The 18,775-nt window shown below is 36.2% G+C and overlaps 1 protein-coding gene across 1 annotated transcript in view; it reads left to right on the top strand.

Moving 5' to 3' along the window:
* TMC1 (transmembrane channel like 1) overlaps positions 1-18,775 on the top strand; it is a 378,985-nt gene that overhangs the window by 287,462 nt on the left and 72,748 nt on the right. Inside the window, 2 exon segments of the mRNA XM_036856685.1 lie at positions 14,783-14,873; positions 16,616-16,697. Coding sequence (XP_036712580.1) covers positions 14,783-14,873; positions 16,616-16,697 — 173 coding nt within the window.

An 18,775-nucleotide genomic window follows, 5' to 3' on the forward strand; every position in this document is an offset into this window, starting at 1 on the left:
TAAAGCACACGGAGGATGCTAAGCCAACAGAAGAGTAAACGGGATTCCAATTAAGGATTCCGCTAATAGCTATTCCCTGGTAACACGTAAGCGACCCAGTTTCACTCTTTTGTTGAGTCTTGACACACTCAGAGACACATAGATTTATAAACTCCTGATAAGAAAAGTCAAATGTTCATCCCTTTCCTGGGATCGGAAGCAGATTCGCCTCTGAGGATCACACTATATTTCTTTGCATGGTGGTTTGGGGAAGTGGGGCATGAATAAAAGGGACCATGTCTGTGATAACAGCCATATTTGCGTCTCACAGATGTGATACAGATTGCATTTTTTACACAGAACAATTTTTATAAACAGTGGTAAATTTCCAAAGCTATCCCTCCACAAGCCTATTTAACTAATAACGTTAAACATTATAGTGTATCTATAATAATGTTAAAATTAAAGTGTTTTTGTCTCTGGTGATGAAAAAAGAACTGAAGCAGCTATCAGGATAATTCACTACTAATCCTGGCTCTGCAAGAGCTTGTGTGTTATTTAAGGAAATGGCTTAAACTTCTCATATCCAAAATAAAACAAGATATTCCAGGTTTACCCTATGAGGTGGGAACCTAGGCATCATTTCTAATGTTATTGCTTTGTTTCGTGGAATAAGGTTTTCCAAGTTCCAAACAGTGGTCTTCCCAGAAAGCTTTTGGAACACCACACAACTGTAGGCTGGGAACTACTTATGCATGTGCTTGTACACCAGCCATAAATGAAGGCAAAGACAAGTAGCGTTTCTGGTTCCATGAAGCTATTAATGCATGTGCATATGCACGTGTGTGTGTGTGTCAAAGTAGTTTTCATTTAATGAAGTGATAATGATGCTAAATGATAGGTTTAGGAAATATCCTTACTTGGCAAAATAGAAGTTTGGTAACCTTATATTGTTTCCCAAAATATTGGGTGGGCCAAAAATTGCCCTCGGTATTTTAAGTAAAAATAAAAGACACATTTTTCATTTTCACCAAGAACTTTATTGAACAACGTATTCACCCTTTTGTTCCACTACCTTCTGCCATTTTTCAGACAACTTCATAATTCCATCTTCCCAAAACTTATCTTTTTGAGCAAAGAACTGTTCCAGGTACCTTTTACAGTCTTCCAGGGAACTGAAATTTTTTCCATTAAGAGAATTTTGTAAATACTAAAATAAATGGAAATCCGAAGGTGCAATGTCTGGTGAATGTGGCAGATGAATTAGAACTTCCCAGCCAAGCTGTAACAGTTTTCGCCTGGTCATCAAAGAAATATGCGGCCTTGCATTATCCTTATGGAAGATTATGCGTTTTCTGTTGACTAATTCTGGATACTTTTCGTGGAGTGCCGCTTTTAGTTGGTCTAATTGGGAGCAGTACTTGTTGGAATTAATCGTTTGGTTTTCCAGAAGGAGCTCATAACAGAGGACTCCCTTCCAATCCCACCATATACACAACATCACCTTCTTTGGATGAAGACCGGCCTTTCGTGTGGTTGGTGGTGGTTCATTTCACTTGCCCCACGATCTCTTCTGTTCCACATTGTTGTACAGTATCCACTCTTCATCTCCTGTCACAATTGGTTTTAAAAATGGAACATTTTCATTATGTTTCAGTAGAGAATTGCATGTGGAAATATGGTCAAGAAGGTTTTTTTCGCTTAACTTACTTGGAACCCAAACGTCAAAGTGATTAACATAACCAAGCTGGTGCAAATGATTTTCAGCACTTGATTTGGATATTTTGAGTATGTCGGCTATCTCCTGCATGGTATAAAGTTGATTGTTCTCAATTATTGTTTCTATTTGATCACTATCAACTTCAACTGGTTTATCTGACCATGGAGCATTGTCCAGCGAGAAATCTCCAGCACGAAACTTTGCAAACCACTTTTGACACATTCGATCAGTCACAGCACCTTCTCCATACACTGCACAAATCTTTTTGTGTGTTTCGGTTGCATTTTTACCTTTCTTGAAATAATAAAGCCTGATATGCCGAAAATGTTGCTTTTTTTCTTCCATCTTCAGTATTAAAATGGCTACACAAAAATTTACCAATTTTGATAAGTTTTTTTTTTAATGCATGCTGATATGACAGCTGTTACATACAATCTAACAAAATTGTTTCAAATGAAGTTAAAGACAACTAAGTGCTGCCAGAGCCATCTTACGGAAAAAACCGAATGAACTTTTTGGCCTACCCAATATGTTTTGAAATATTGCTGACCATGAAATTCCCAAACCTGGGAACCACAGGTAACTGTATATAGAAAGTTGTAAAATTGGAAAGTGATAACATTGTGAACTGTCAAAGTGTGGTGTGAAACTGCATAAAAATGCCAAGAAATATATCCTCCCTTTCCACCTGCGTGGAGGTGTAGAAATACCCCTCACTCTTCTTTGCCTGCATCTTCCATATAGGGCAGTGAAGAAGGGATGGGTTTCAGTCTTGAGTTTGAATCTCAGATCTTCCGTTTAATACCTGTGCAAATTTGAATGAATTGTGTAGCCCTCTGACCTTGGGTTTCTTGTGAAATTTTACTAATTTACAGGGCTATTGGAATCATAAATTGAGTTATTTCATATGAAACACTTAGCAGGGTGCCAGAACATAGCACAAAGCTGGGGAACACAAGTTGTAATTATTATTTCATCTCAGGACAGACTCAGTGTTGTCTGATTCCCTGCAGTGTGACAGGAGAGATGGGAAGGTTACAGGACCTGGCAGGACTAGGTGGGAGCAGACTTAGCCATAGGCAACCCCAGGAGCCTTGGGGGATGGTGGCACATTGGTATAGCAGTCTGGATGGACAACTGATTTTGATGCTCCAACAAAGAAAAGAGGGTATCTTGACAGTTTGGCAGAATCCATGGTCAGCCGCTTTCAGATCTTCCAAAACGTACCCACAGGGTAATCTTGTGGCAGATTCCAGGTCCTGGGGCCTTAGGCTGGAGTCCAGGGATAAAGCCACTTTAGGGGCGGGGAGAGATAAGGATTGGGATGGAAGGAAGGGCAATACCACGCCCTATTACTAGGGCAGAGGTTGAAAATGGGGAGTCTGCAGCTGAATCCAGACTATAGGTGGTTTTTATTTGGCCCACATGCTTTTTGTTTCTTTTTCTTTTATTGTTTTTTAAAAACTGTGATTAAATATACGTAACATAAAATTTACCATTTTAATCATCTGGGGGTGTATATTTTTATTAAAATGTTTTTTCTTTGTTGTTAAATTTTAAAAAGTGGGAGATTTCAGATTTTAAAAATCCAGATGTTCAGCTTCTTTTCTTTTTTTTTTTGGTTGGGGAAACTAATATAATTCATAGGCAAGAATTGTGATTTCAGCTTTAGCTCACAAAGGCCTTAACTTCATCTGCCATTGTGAAGGAATGAGGGGTTCCACACAAGAGGACTTTTAAGCGTGTGTACTCATCCACTAATACACACTTCAATCATTTGAAGTGTGTATTCACCAAAAACTCAACCAAAGCAGAGACCTTTAGTTCTTGTACATTACAGGTATCTTGGGTACATTGATTTTCTCATCCAAAGAATGGAGAGTCTGTAGGCAATTAGTACAGCTGAATTTTGTTGATCCAAATGTAACATTGACATCCAATTTTTCTACTATTTAATAAGAATCCCCTAGGTATCAAGCATTATGCTGTGACCTTAGACAAGTTTCTTAACCTCTGCATCCTTGAGTTTATCCTCTATAAATGGGGATAAAAGTAGTAGTACTTCATAAAGTTCCTGAGAGGATTAAATCATTTAATAGACCTAAAGCACTTAGAATGATGCCTGTCACATAGTAATCATTTTCTACATCTTCTTATATATCATCTTCTTCTTAATTGCATTTCATTATGCACTACTTTCTCAAGTATTATCAGTCAATGTATCACATATGGTAAGACACACTGAATTAGTTTCCCCAGCTTGCCAAAGTATCCTAGCCTCCAAAAATTTTTGATAAACAGCAGCTTACCTAACTTGCACTATTTAGAATTTTAGCTGTCAGTGATAGCTATTTTTCAAAACTTGTTATTAGACTATCCATAAATATATGATCTTTGAAAACTGATTAAAAGAAGAAATTCATTAATTATGACTTAAAATTATTTAGGAATGCTTTTAAATATATTTGACATACTACATTAACAGTAAAAAGAAAGCAAATATGCACATGATAAGCACAAAATAAGCTTAATTTGAGAAGTTTGTCCTTGTTGTTTTGGGAAAGTATCATACAGATCTCAGATAAGGTACTAATTATGAAGATAACCCTTAACTTTATCATGTTTATAATAAGAGAATAAGCAAGGTATTTTTGAAGACGTTTTTATGTATATAACCAAGAAATGGCAAGTAGAACACTACTTCGGGGGACTTAAGCTTGTTGCTATAGAATAAAAATGGTTACACCTTATTAAAATGCATATACTGAAAGTAATGTTTGGAGAACATTATATTAGAATATCATAAAAAATTAGATGAGCTGAAGAAAGGGGAATAGTTTTACGTATTCAATATAATGCGTCTAAGATTCCCTCTGTCCTGAAAATTAGAAACTTTTAAGTTAAATATAAATCACTTCTTTCAAAGAGTCATATTAATTATGCTTTTGTAATATATATATACACATATATATGTATATACTATTATACATATACATACATATTTACACTCAAATATCTATAAAAGATACATAATTGTTTGGCTGAATTAAGTTTTGTATTTTATGCACTCACTATTATAGTGTTTCTTGACCAGTGGTTGGTCACAGTGATCGGGAAAGCTTAAAAGGGAGGCTATGGAAGGAAACTGTGAAATAGTAAGACTCCAAGTCAACTCAGCAGAAAGACTAGTTCACATAGGAGTATAATATGCTCTGTGGGTGACCTCACCTAAGTTGTGTTGCCAAATGCTCAGGAGAGACTCCAGATCTAAGTTCATCTTGTGGCAAGAGGTTAAATTTACCAGGTAGTTATCCGCAGAGCTCACTAAACTGCCATCATTTAAAATTTCTTGCCCACTCTTGGATCAAAAGGCAGAACACACTGTTCTAACAGAAAACTAAGGCTTTCTAGTATTCCTAAATATCACCACACAAAATTTTGAAAAAAATATTTCACAATACTTAGAAATGTTGACCAGGGGCTAAATATGAACACACAGGTGTTGTGCAGAAAGATTTTACCAAACCTTTCAAAACAGAATGGCTCCTCTCACTCTGAGGCAGTGCCCTGTGAATCCTTCTGTTTCACAGTATTCAGAATTCATTAAACATGTTTGATTAGAATGCACATGAACCAAGCAAAATTAGCACAGTATGTCTACCAATCCCTGAATGTTAGTATATCTAAGAATATGAGATTGTACTTGAGGTTCATGGTGGAAATATCTCCTTTCTTAAGGAAATTTCTGCAAACTGATGCCTGGAATGCCTTTCTCTGCCTACTCAATTTTATCAGTCTTTTAATGTCCAGTTTAATTCTTATCTCATCTACAATGTCTTCAACAAGCTCTCAAGCCTCCAGGGCCCTCTCCCTTTTCACTTCAAGGCTGCCTAGCACTGTTGTGTAACAATTTTATGGGCCTATATCTCTTTTTTCTTGATGGAGTTAAAGCTTCAGAAAGGAATCTACATGTTTCTTTCAGTTTTTTCAAAACACTTAACTCACTGCTAAAAACATAAAACACACTCAATAAATACTTAGAAAAAATGGCTAAGTAAAAAGGAGAATTAAAAAATTATAGAAATAAAATAAATTTACTTATTGATCAGAATTTGATAGGTCCTTCTTACATCTATGTATAGCAATCTGTATTTTCAGTGCTATTTCTACCTTCTTCTGAGTATAATTTTCCCACAGTGAAGGAGGGAGAGGATACACTGACGTTTTGCATATCTTTGGTGTTGAGAATAGTTGAGGTAAGATTTTAGATTTAACTTTTCTTGTTACTCTTCAGCTCTTGATCTTAAGATTCATTTGTGGCTTTAAGGACACATTCTCCCTAAATCTCATTTCTGCTCAAAAGCCAAAGCAATAACAATAGACTGGGATATACCTCGATGTCTTAGGGATATGGCCTAGAACTCTGCAGCCCACGTAATGCCACCCCTACTTTCAGGGGTATTGTTTTAGGTATGTGTTGTTAATTGCATGCTCATTGATGCATTAAAACAAAAGACAAAAATCAAAATAAAATAAAAAATCCTTGATATAGAGCTTAATAAGAAGGTCTGGAGAGATATTAATAAAGTTACTATTACAGATTGTTTTAGATGGAGAAAGAATTCTTTACAGCAACTTAGTTGCACATTGTGTCTGCTGATAACGTTACAAATCTTAGAATTTTTTGGTGTCCTTGTATGGCCGAAAACCAGTTTATGCTGTGACCAATATCTAAAACTCAGCACAAACTTTTAGCTCCTGGGGAAATCTATATTGTCTTCTTTCCCCTCTCCTTGCTATTATAATACAAAGGAAAATTATTAACCATAAATTGATTTTTAAATTAACCAGGTAGAGCAGAATTAGGAAAAGATTTAATCAGCAAGTAGAAAGAGGATCTAGTGTGCTTTCTTTCTTTATTAAACTACTAAATCCCAGCTATGTTGTTTCTCCCTTGATTCATCTAAAATTACTCTGAGATGCTTTACTGACCTCTAGGGTACAACTAATATATGTTTGAGTTTTTATTTGACATTTAAGCCAGCCATGAAAATTAGCATTGTTTCATAGTCCAGGGAACAAAGAAGTTATCCTAGGTCTGGAGAATTTCTATGGCTAGTAACTTTGAACTTAATACAGATTTGACCTACCCAAGCTTTGCTTTGGTTATTTACCAACACCAGCAGCTGGCTTTGACACATCTCCATGAATGTCATCAGAGCTGATGAAAAAATTGTCTTAAGAACTCTTTGTGCACAGATCATTGTTATGTTTATTGCTTATGAAATGTTTAGAAGTCTTGGTGATCTCTCTCTGTCTCTCTCTCCATATATATATATTTTAAACTGTGAAATCTGTGAAGTGGTGCTATTAAAAGGAAGCACACAAAAATAAGCCACATATATAGGGTAAGAGGTTATGTGGATATACAGCCAACATTTTTGCTTGTTCTTTGTTGCTTGTTTTCAGATTGTTTCAGACGTTTTTAGTCAGTTACTCTTTAGGGATATAAGATAAAGAGTGAGCTAGGGACTTGAAAAAGTTATTCACCAAAATAAATTTATCAAGCTTCAAAATATGTAGAGTATTACCAATGCAAGGGGACACCAAAATAATCATATTTAATCATATTTGATATAGTAGCTTTTTAACCCAAACCTCCAACAACTTGCTTGGCCACGTAAAAATCTCTTAAATTTACTACTCTCAACAAATAATATTTGGTTTAGTTCCGAATTTGGTCCTCAACTAGTTGCACGTTGGAACCATTTAGGGATGTTAAAAAGTACTGATGCCTATGTCCCACCCCTAGAGATTGTGACTTAAGTGGTCTGGGAATGGGGACACCTGGCCTTTGAAATTTTTAAAAGATCCCACAGGTGATTCTGAGGTGTAGGTAGTTTACGAACCACAGCCAGACTATCATCTAGTCTTCTTGTAGGTGTTCATTCATTACAATAGCATTTGTTGAAACTCACTTCTGTGCCAGGTGCTATACTAAATATTGGGAAATTAGAACAAAAGACATGGACCTTGCTTTCAGGAAATCCCAGTGCAGTGGTGCAAATGGACCATGGGTTAACTACAATACATGAGGTAATTACTACATGAAGGTCAGAGGTTAAATCACCCTGACCTGGGGCTGGAGGCGAGTGTTAGAAAGGAAAATCAGGAAAGCCCTTATGGAGGAGCTGTAGTGTTGGCCTGGCTGTTGAACTGAAAATGGAAAGGAAGAGAACAGGTGGAGAAGACGGGAAGGGCATTCCAGAAAGAGGAAACAGCTGGTATAAAGGCATTAGAAATCAAGCTACATCCAGCCTCTCATTTTGTTTTCCTCTAATTCATCTTGCACATCATTGTTGCAACATTTTTCATGTAGCACACCGTACTGCACTTATCAGTTTCCTGCTAACAAAATGCTCATGGATCCTTATAGAGATCAGAGTGAATTCTGTACTGCTTAACTTGGCATCAGGGCATGCCAACTCCTCCTCTAAAGCACTTAGACTGTTTTCTTCATCACCCACCTGAAGACCCCAGGTGCACTTCCATCTCTTCACCATTGCTCACACCATTTCCCTATGCTGTCATGTCCTTGCTGCAATGTTGACCATGTAGCTGAATCCTCCTTTTGTTCAAGGTTCTTTCTAACCACCCCACTCTCTCATCTGAATCTTTCAGCACTTAATTTTACTGTTTATTTATTTGGTAGTAATTAGATGATGCCCTAAATATTTATCTATGTCTTAGCTTTTTGATGGAATTAGAAATGCCTTACACAAAACCATAGAACCACATTCTTTTTTTTTCTTCATACGGCACAGTGCCTTGAAACAAATAAAAATCTATATTTTATTACTGTAAACAAAACTGTATGATAGTATTATAAGTTTAGAAAATAGAGGAACTAATTATTTGCATAATTGCCCAGTCTTTGGCCATTGACACACATGATTTTTACATAGTTGTAAAGATAGTGTACAAATCGTTCTTTATTCTGAAGTTTTACTCAAGGTATCATATACATTGCCCAGAAAAATAATAAATGTCTTTGAATAATAATCAAAAGTACCATTTACCCCTGGTATACCAAGAACTGCTTTGTTTATGTTGTCTCAACTTTTACATGTCCTTATACCAATCCCATGAGGTAAATAATGATGCTATTCTGGGAAAACGACATACGAGCTCAATTCCTAAGCTGAGCTATGCCACTTACTCTTTGGGTAAATTTGGACACTTCTTTTACTGATCTAATCCTCAGTTTCCTCATCTCTGAAATGGGGATAATAATAGTTCCCACCTTGCAGGATTTGGTGGGGATTAAAGGAGATGATGGACATAAATAGTGCCTGGCTTATGGCAAACATTCAGTATGTTAGCTGTCATTGCTGTTACTGTTGCTGGTCACATTTTATAGGCAAGAAAGCTTGGGATCAACAACATCTCCCCAAGAGCACACAGCTAGTATGTGACAGAGCCAGGACTCAAATCTGTGTCTCAATTGTAAGATACAGATTGCAGAACTGAATAGAATGTGGTCCTAGTCAAGGGAGAGAGCTCTCTTTTTGTCTCTTACCGCAGACTCCCCAGCTGTCCAAGCATCCTGAGCTCTCTGCAACAGCACAGCGTGGCTGGAGCAGGACTCGTGCTGGCACCACCAACACCTCCTCCCCGGCAGCACCATAGCTGGGGCTTCTGCAGCCGGACACCTGGGCGCTCTCATCAGGTCTCAAATGTAAGGCTGAATTCTCTCCTGCTCTTCTGGTAACAAGACCGATTCCCACTATTCTCACATCTCACTAGGGTCACAATCTAAAGGGAAATGGACTGGCTTTCTGCAGGGTTTTGCCTGGAAGTATCTAGTCCTTTCTCAACTTTTTAATTTGGAGAGTCAGCGTAAAAATTAAAGTCAGCCCTGTTAGTACTATTGCTATTAATAATAGTTACTATTTATAGTGCTCTTCCTGTTTGCCATGGATGCATTACATACATTGTTACTAAACACATCACATACATTATTTCCTATAATGCATACAACAACCCTATGGAATAGCTATTACTGTCTCTGTTTTATAGATGAAACAACTGAGCATCTTAACCATTGTAACTGCTGCCACCAGCATCCCCGTTATAAAAGCACATGTTTTGAATCCTCAGTTCCAGTATTAGGATGACTTAAAATAATTCTGCCAGTCTAATTATGGAGTTATATTATCTAGAAAGGCCTATAATCCTTATTTTCAATCCCTGTATATTAGACTGTCTTCTTACCTCCTCAACTTTCTTTCAATTACTCAGTAATATTTTAGGAAAAGTCAGAGTTCTGACTTTTAGTCAATTTAAATTGGTCAACTTTTTTTTTTAAATGGCATTGTTTATTAGGAAAGGACCTTTCATTCTTCTGATCCCTTTACTGGGAAGTAATGTTCATGAGCACAAGTTTTGATTACAGTTGCCTTAAAGACCAGTTTTGAAAAGTCTTTCGTTTACTTGAGCAATAAGTTGGTTACTCAATGATACTGTCAAACTGAGAACAAGAGGAAAGAAAAGTCAACTTAACCTAACCCAAACGAGAACATGTTTCCTGGGATGAGAATGTGTCAAAGGCAGCATAGCATGTCCTAAATCCCTTGTGTCATCAGGGTTGTATCATGTGTTCTGGGTAAATTATCTATTTTGTAAGTTAGGGCAAAGCGTGCTCCTTCAACTAACTGTGAAAGCATTCTTGAAAGCCCATGAAACCTTATTATTCTAATTACCAACACAAGGGGTTGATAAATAAATTATGAGACCAGGTATTATTGTCATTAAGTAGACCTTGCTCAATTATTTATCCCTGGGTCTGGGGTTACAGCTCAGAGAGCTGTGCATATTGTACCAGGGCTTTGAGCTCTGAGACCTGGAGACTGGATTACAGTCTTGGCAGGCAGCTTTTGTTGAATGCAATTCAAGGGGACGACACACATTCTTCAGTCAGATATTTCAATGGTTTGAGGCCAATAGATATTCAAAGTTTATCCACAAGAGCCTATTTCATTTTAGCCATGTAGATAAATCCCTTTAAATTATCCAGATCAATACAAATGGGTAGAAAAACGGATTCACTACAGGAAAAATGTAAAGAAAATTTTTTGCTTTTTAGTTTTCAAAGACTCTGCTCTTTGTTTTTTTGCATTCTGACATCTGTCATGGGTACTTTAGTGTGATAAGTATCAGTCAGTGTTTATCTCCATACTGGCTAGTTTCTTTTTGTATCTTGTTTCTAACAGCACAGTGAAAGATGTTGTCTTCTGGTTAAGAAATCTGTTATCAGGGAGGATGGGATTGGGTGATACTAGTTTTCTTCCATCCTGAAATCATGCCATCTCATTGTAAAGGTCAGCCCTGAAAATAGTGTTAAGGTGTGTTCTTTCACTGAGCTCTTCCACCCCAATATCCCCTCTTCTAGGCCAGGAAGGTGCAAGAGTGCTTTCTTACATCCCAAGAGCATCAGATTAGGGGGATCAAGAATCTGTTCTTGTTTAACAATTCTTTGCCCACCCCATACCCCTGGCTTTGTTTTAAAGTCATCCCCCAGATTTCTGATGAGTTGAGTGTAGTAGTTATTTTGGCCAGGGTGGGAAGTGGGGAGCAGGAGGCGCTAGAATGGCTGGTCAGGGAGCCCTTAAGTATGAAACTTGGGGAAGATCTCTTGAAGAATGGAGGAGGGGTTAGGGCATTAGGGCACTTGTGATTATGTGGAGTAGAGTGAAGTCCAGACTTTCATTTGAAAACTGTCAGGATATGTATGTTGAGGGTGGAGTAGGGTAGTAATTGGAAGAGAAGTATGAAACTATGCTTAGTATCAGGGATAAATTGGCAATTTAAGAGACAAAAAATAAAAACTTGTTTAGATTGTCCAAAGGAAAATATATCTATAATGACTGATAAGAAATCTTATGAATGCCATGAAAATAAGTTTCTGTATTTGTTAAATGAATTTATAATTAATTTTGTGGTGACTTAAATTTGGTTATAATCCTGACTTCCCTCTCTCTCTTAAATCTTGCTAGTTTAATGCTCCTGTAACATAATTATCAGCTCCCAAAATTTAAAATCTTGTCAGAAATATGGAGTAGAATAGCTATTTCTTTACACTCCTGTCTGCTTAGAGCAGTCATGTTTTCTAATTGGCCACTCAGCTAGAAAGTGATCTAATTCTAATAGGCCAAACTGATGTTCTTTAATTATCTGCTAAACATCAGGAGCAGTGGATATCCCCATAAAATAGTCACCTTATTACGTTTGAAAAACGAATTTTGATTTTACTACTAAGAAGAATTTTTGGTCCTCCATTTATATATGTTTATTATAATAGAGAATGATGTGATAATTCCTGTATATACTTGGTTTTATGAATTTCAAAATTCTTGATGCCAAGTAATTGCTATAACATGATGTATAGGTTCCTAAAATTTTCTACACTACGAAAAATTGGGTAATGAAAACTACAGGGCTTACAGGAAAAATGGGGATGGGGCACAATATTCAGAAACATCATCAGTGACACATTAAAAAAAGATAGGAATTTAAGAAAACGGCAACGACATTTTACACATGTTTAATGGCTGAGAAATACATAAACACTGCAATAAATATGGCAGTTTACCTTAAAAAAGACCTGAAGTTTGCTTGTGGAAATGACAAGATTGCAGTTTGTGAATTATTGTGAAGAGTGGAAGGAGGGTCATTGTAACACCAGCTCTGAATGGATGTGACTTTTCTAACACATGGGGTGCCATGAAGTAGCTGGTTGATGAGGTGTGTGCATTTTGTATATATACTGCTAGGTTTAGATGGATGTGTTTTTTTCTTGTATTCACCCAGTGTTTCTTGTAGATAAAATCACATGTAAGCAAACACAAAATCTGTGTTATGTTCAGATTGTTCCGTAATATAACAATCATGTTAGAACAGATTCTTGGTTTCAAAACAAGTGTTACAGTGGAATTGACAGTGTAATAATTCCTTCAACATATTCACATCTATAGTCTCATCTTATTCTCGCCACCACCCCAGCAAGCAGGGAAGCAATTGCCCAATTTTTGTTTGTTTGTTCGAGAATCCTGACCTGTTAAAAGCTACACAGTAACTGGAGGAAACTGTGCCAGAGCTTGCTCAGGTGTGTGCGAGTCCCGAGCAAGTAGGCTTTCCTCTGAGAAGTGGGATTGCTCCTCAACGTGAGTACAGAGAGTGACAAAAACATGGGCAAAGATTACAGAGACAAATCACAGAGGCTGGGTTAGAACTCAGGTTACTTGATTTTCAGCTTAGATCAGTTCAACATTTTATAAAGTGTCTGCTAAGTACCACACTCATTCCTGTCTTATCTCTGTAACACATAGTTAAAGCTTAACTGTGATACGGTTTTTTGATTGCATGGATCTAAAAACCCAGCCATGAGAGCTCAGTTTATACTTGTTGATGGGGCTTTATTGAACATTTTAAAATGTGTAGAATGTCCTAGAGACTGTTTTTCTATTAATCTTCACAGCCCAGAAGTCATGTCAAATGTCAGGGTGTTTGACAAGGCCAGCCTAATAAATCTTCATTTCTAAAAAGCTGTCCTACTAAGTTTCTGAGAAGACTAAAGAGAAGGGTGCAATCCCAAAGTCTAGGAATGATTTTTCCTTTAAGCATTAATTGATGTGGAAAATACAATTATTAGATACTCCCTTGTCTCTATCTATCCAAATTATGCCATTTAGGTCTATTTCAAGAAGGTTTCAGTTTACTAAACACCTCCTATGGTCAAAGTAGTGAACAGTGCTGTGAGAGATACAAAAGGACAAGATATTGTCCCTGCCATTAAGGAAATGATGTGGGAAATCTGTTTGATGACTGAAGAGAATCTTCTCTGTTGTGCTTGTGTTTTTATGGCAGGTCATGGGTGGGTGCACATGCACAGGTGAGTAATGGGGCACAATTTTCTAGTTATCAGCTAAGTTAGCAGACATGTGCTGTTTTCATCACTGGGTATTATAAAATCATGAGTTTAGCACTGATACTAAGGAACACAGAAAATCCTTCTTAAGGATGAAGTTTCATTTTTCACTTTTTAAAGAGTACTTTGTGTGTTGTTTATTTATAGTCATGTGTTGAAGGGGCTTGTCTGTAAAACCACATATTCCAGGGGCCTCCCAACTGACGACAGCGTTGTACCTGTAGAACCAATGTCCAGGTTTGGATTATCCCTTGGTTCTCTTGGGTTATGCCTTTTACGGCCCCAGAGAGGTCAAGGCAAGCCTGGACTGCCTCTATTTTAAATATTCTTTTCATATCTCAAACAAACAACAATAGCGAAAATGACTAAAAAGGTTACAAAAGTTGTAGTATATTTAACATGTTCACTTTATCCGTTTTGATGAATTAATGCTTTTTACCACATACACAAAGACACTAATGTGACTACTTTAAACATACAAATATTTGGGAATAACGTTAAAGTTTAAATTTGAAGCCCTTTCGGAATGTGAGGCCAAAAAGTATTCCTTTCCTTTTCTCTCTTCCCTCAACCCCATTTGCTTTACAGAGTATGATTTTTCTGTTTTAAGTCATAATTGCTTTTATGAGATTAAATACCAGTTCAATAAGCGTGTTCTATGTCAGTTTGTCCTAAACTCCCTGCCCTATTTTTTTAAAAAAAGCAATCCTTAAAAAAGAAGGAAAGTAAGTATTTTAAAATAAACATTCTGACCGCCAGAATCTGAAGTAAACTTCAGATTCAATTTTATATGTGGTAGAAATGAGAAGAACTAGGGTTCTCTATTTTGACACTTAGCATAAATTCCTTGCTTTTTCATGACTCCAGCTGATTAATAAGTGAGACTGAAATATCTCATTCTTTCTGACCAGAATTTAAAAACGTAAACATCCATTACAAGTCCCAAGGTTATGAAATTCAGCTTACATTCACTTGTTAAGGGTTTGAAAGGGTCTAGAAGAAATAAGGCAGTAGACCTAATAAAATTAAATATCCACTACCTTTATACTGTATTAATCTCAACCCACCGCCACCCACCCCTTGTTTTATTTCCTCAGGGAAGCAAAAAAATTTGTGAGTGAAAATGAAGGGGCTCTTGGGAAAGGAAAAGGAAAACGGTGGTTTGCATTTAAGATGATGATGGCCAAGGTAAGTATTTTCTTAGCTCAGTTTGGTTGATGCCATTTATGCTCAGTGGAAGCCGTGTTGCCCCCGAGGGGTGGTAAAACTGGTTCTGTTCTGAGTGAAAAAAATGTTATACGTTATGTCTATACATAGGTACGTATACAGTAGATAAAGAGTATTCTGCGTTACTGAAATTAAGAGAAAGGGATAATTCAGAAAAAAATTGTCCTAAAAATCTCTTTAAAGGAGTTAAAATGAAAATAAGTCGATAAACATTGATTTATGGTAAAAAACTGACTTGTGTGCTTTTATCACTTCCAAATGTAAAAGGTTGAGCCCCTTTCATTTTCATTCCCTGGGAGTTAAGGGGTTCTGGGTCAAGGTTTCTTTCTCAAAATGTCTACAAGTTACACGGCCATATAGCTCTTCTCTACTGTGAACATCAACTGAAGATTGGATAGAAAATAAGAAAAAACAAATGATATGCCAATATAAATATAGATCTTTGGAAAAGATAGAAAAGAAACTAACATTTATTTAGCACTTACTATGTGCCAAGCACTGAATTAAATCCTTCTATAAAAATTGAATCTTTATATAAAAATCTTTCCATATTTAATTCTCACAGCAAAGTAGGTATGTAGGTATTATTATCTCCTCTTTACAAATGTTCTACCACCTGAGGCTAAATATATTCCCATAAAGATGGGAGTTTTGTGACTAAAGTTCATATATCTTAAATATGAAATATATAGATAGATCTGTAATATATATTTATACGTCATATATATCATAGATTAGTTTTGTCTGTTTTTACAATTTAAATAAATGGAATCATATAGCATTTATGCTTTTGTTTCTGGCTTCTTTGATGCAATGTTATTTTCATGAGATATGTTCATGTCATGGGAGTTATAGTTCATTTTTATTTATGTGTTGTATCCCATCATATGAAGATGCTGTAATTTATTTATCCATTCTGTTATGGATGAATATTTGGGTTGTTTCTGGTCTAGGTAATCTTTCAAACTCCAAACTTGTCTCAAATCTTATTTAGGCTCCCCATGTCTGTCTAGCTCACCCATTATCCCAGCATAATCTGTACATGTGCAAAGTTATCTACCCCATTCTCATTCTTCTTCTTAGTGGTCCTCTTGACCATGGGTAACCCAACATTGTTGGGTAAAATGGAAGGAAGATCTTTTATAAAAACTAATTTATGATTCTTTTTCTTCTTCCTTTTCCTATAACACCATGCCTTTCCATTTAGCTGACTGTTCTACCTCTACCAGAATGAAAAGTCATAGCACTTACCATCCTGTATAGAAATTACCTGTTTATGTACAGTGTACTTGATCCAGAAGCCCTTCAAGGCAGGAACTATGTCTTATTTATATTTCTTTAATTTCTTCATGCAATGAATATTTAATTAAACACACACCATTTGCTGATCACCTTATTAGGTGCTAACTCAGTCCCTGCTCTCTTATTGTGTGGTAGAATAAACAGATATTTCTCAGTGGTCAGCATATTTTCTGTAAAACAGAGAGTCAGTAAACATTTTTTAATTAGATTGGTCCAGCGGTAGGTGGGGAACAGGGAGGCAAGTGAAACTAGCATCTTCCCTTTTTACAAAAAGCAATATGTGATGCCAGAGAGATCTTTCCAAGCTCATTGTCATGAGATATTTTGGGATGAGTGTGGGAGATAAACATCTTAACAAACAAGCAGTTGGGTTTTACTGTTGTACTTGGCTTTCTTTTCAGAAATGGGCAAAATTTCTTCGTGATTTTGAGAACTTCAAAGCTGCTTGTGTCCCCTGGGAAAATAAAATCAAGGCAATTGAAAGTAAGTGCTCATTCGATCTCATTAGATGGGGAATGGTGTCCTAGATAAATGTCTCATAAACTAATCAGATGCCTTTCTCAGTTTCTGAATTATTGGAAAGATTAAAAACAAGAAAACAAACAAAGACATTTTCATGTCCTCTTTGCTCACTGTGAAGATTTGCTAGCACTTACCAATCACAGCACTGGAGACCCCATTCTCCCTTCCTGCATTAGACCAAAATATTTTCATTTTGACCTTGTTTTTTCTTCTGCACATGGAAGTCAGTATAGTGCACAATGACACTGAATCATCATTGGGAAGGCAGAGATTTTATTTCGGCAATGAACATGACATTGAAAATAGATACTCACTTTAAATATTATAAATTAACTATATTTCAATTAAAAAACTCATATACAAATATTAAAAAAACAGAAAATATATATTCACTTGGGTGTTAGACAGTAATCGAAATGAACAATGTCTAGAAACAGTGAAGAAATCTTAAAGTATCGTTTCCAAACCTCTGAAGTAGAATAAGCAATAATCATCCAGGAACTCGCTATATGAATATCATATTGTGCCTTCATTTTGTACAATATTCATAGTGTACAGAGAAGGCAGGAGAATATACTCAATCAAAAACCCATTTAGTATAGTGCTCTAGGCTTAGAATAAGGCAAATAAAAATTTTTAAATATTGTAAATAATGATAGTATGTCATTTCTAAAATAATAAAGAGTATAAGGAAAAGGGGATAACATTTAAAATAATTTTGAGCATAATCTTGCCATATTCTGGTTTGTAATAGTTTTGACTAGGATCTGATTTTCCTCCATGCACCTCCAGATAGCAGGGCAGATTTTCCTGCTGGCTAAATGTTGCGTTGCCTAATTAAAATGGAGGCTCCATAGGGAGATAACACAGTTGATGGATATTTCACTGACAAGATTGGGCACGTTTTAGGAGTGACTATCCCTCAGTCCTCTGTCTCTCATTATCAAATGGCAATGAATTAAAATACATCAGCTCATTAATTGAACTTCCTCACACATATTCCTGTGCCATCCCTTTCTTGCCTTATTTTCCTCCTCAACACTTATCACTATCTAAAATACTATATTACTATATCTCAATTAAACTAAATTTAAAAATAAATTACTAAATAAATAATAAATAAAATAAATTAAAAATACAGTAATTTCATTTCATTTTGTGTTCATTTCTTCCAATAGACATGAAGGCAGAGATTTTGTTTTGCTCTTTCCCGGATCCCTAGACCTAGAACTTGCTTGGCCCTAATGAATATGTGTTGAATAAAATTAAACAGAAGACATTTTCCAAACGTCTACCATTCTAGGAAATGGAAAAAAGAAATTTAGACACATCAAAAAAAGAACAGTCATCATGAAATTCTTAAGTTTTAACTGTGCAGCTAAAATATGGTACCTTGAGAGGCACTGTGAAACAGAAGGCCCTTTAGAGCATTAAGATCCTGATACAATGTGTGTTGAAAGAACTCTGGATTTTTTTCTTGCTTTGCTACAGATTTGCTGTTTGACTCTGAGCCAGCCATTTAATCCCTCTGAGCCTCAGTCTACTCATTTATGAAATGATAAGGATGAATCTTGATCAATTATGAGATGTATCCCAAGAAATTTGTAATTAATGATAGCTAAAATATATACAATTTGCAAATCATTTATTTTTAAAGGACACTAGAGCAGGTTCCAGTCTATCTCAATAGCAATGTCATGCTAACTTGTGTTGCAATAGCCTATCTTGAGTGGGATAGAAACAAATGGAATTATTTTTATTGCCAGAAATTGCACATAGGAATGAGTTACACATATGACCATAATTTATCATGTGTGTCACAGTGGGAGAAACATATTGAGAGCTACTCAATAATACTTTCAGTTATCTTCCCTCCTCCCCTCTTCCCTCAGAAATTTGGAGCAATCAACCTGGACAGTTCAAGCAAATGTGGATTATTTTCCACATTTATTTTTTGATTAGGTTGTCCTGATTTTTTTCACTTTTCGCGTTGCTTTTTGCCTCAGTGTGGAGAATTGACACTTATTTTCCATTCTATC

Source organism: Balaenoptera musculus, chromosome 6, assembly GCF_009873245.2.
Source record: "Balaenoptera musculus isolate JJ_BM4_2016_0621 chromosome 6, mBalMus1.pri.v3, whole genome shotgun sequence".
NCBI lineage: Eukaryota > Metazoa > Chordata > Mammalia > Artiodactyla > Balaenopteridae > Balaenoptera > Balaenoptera musculus.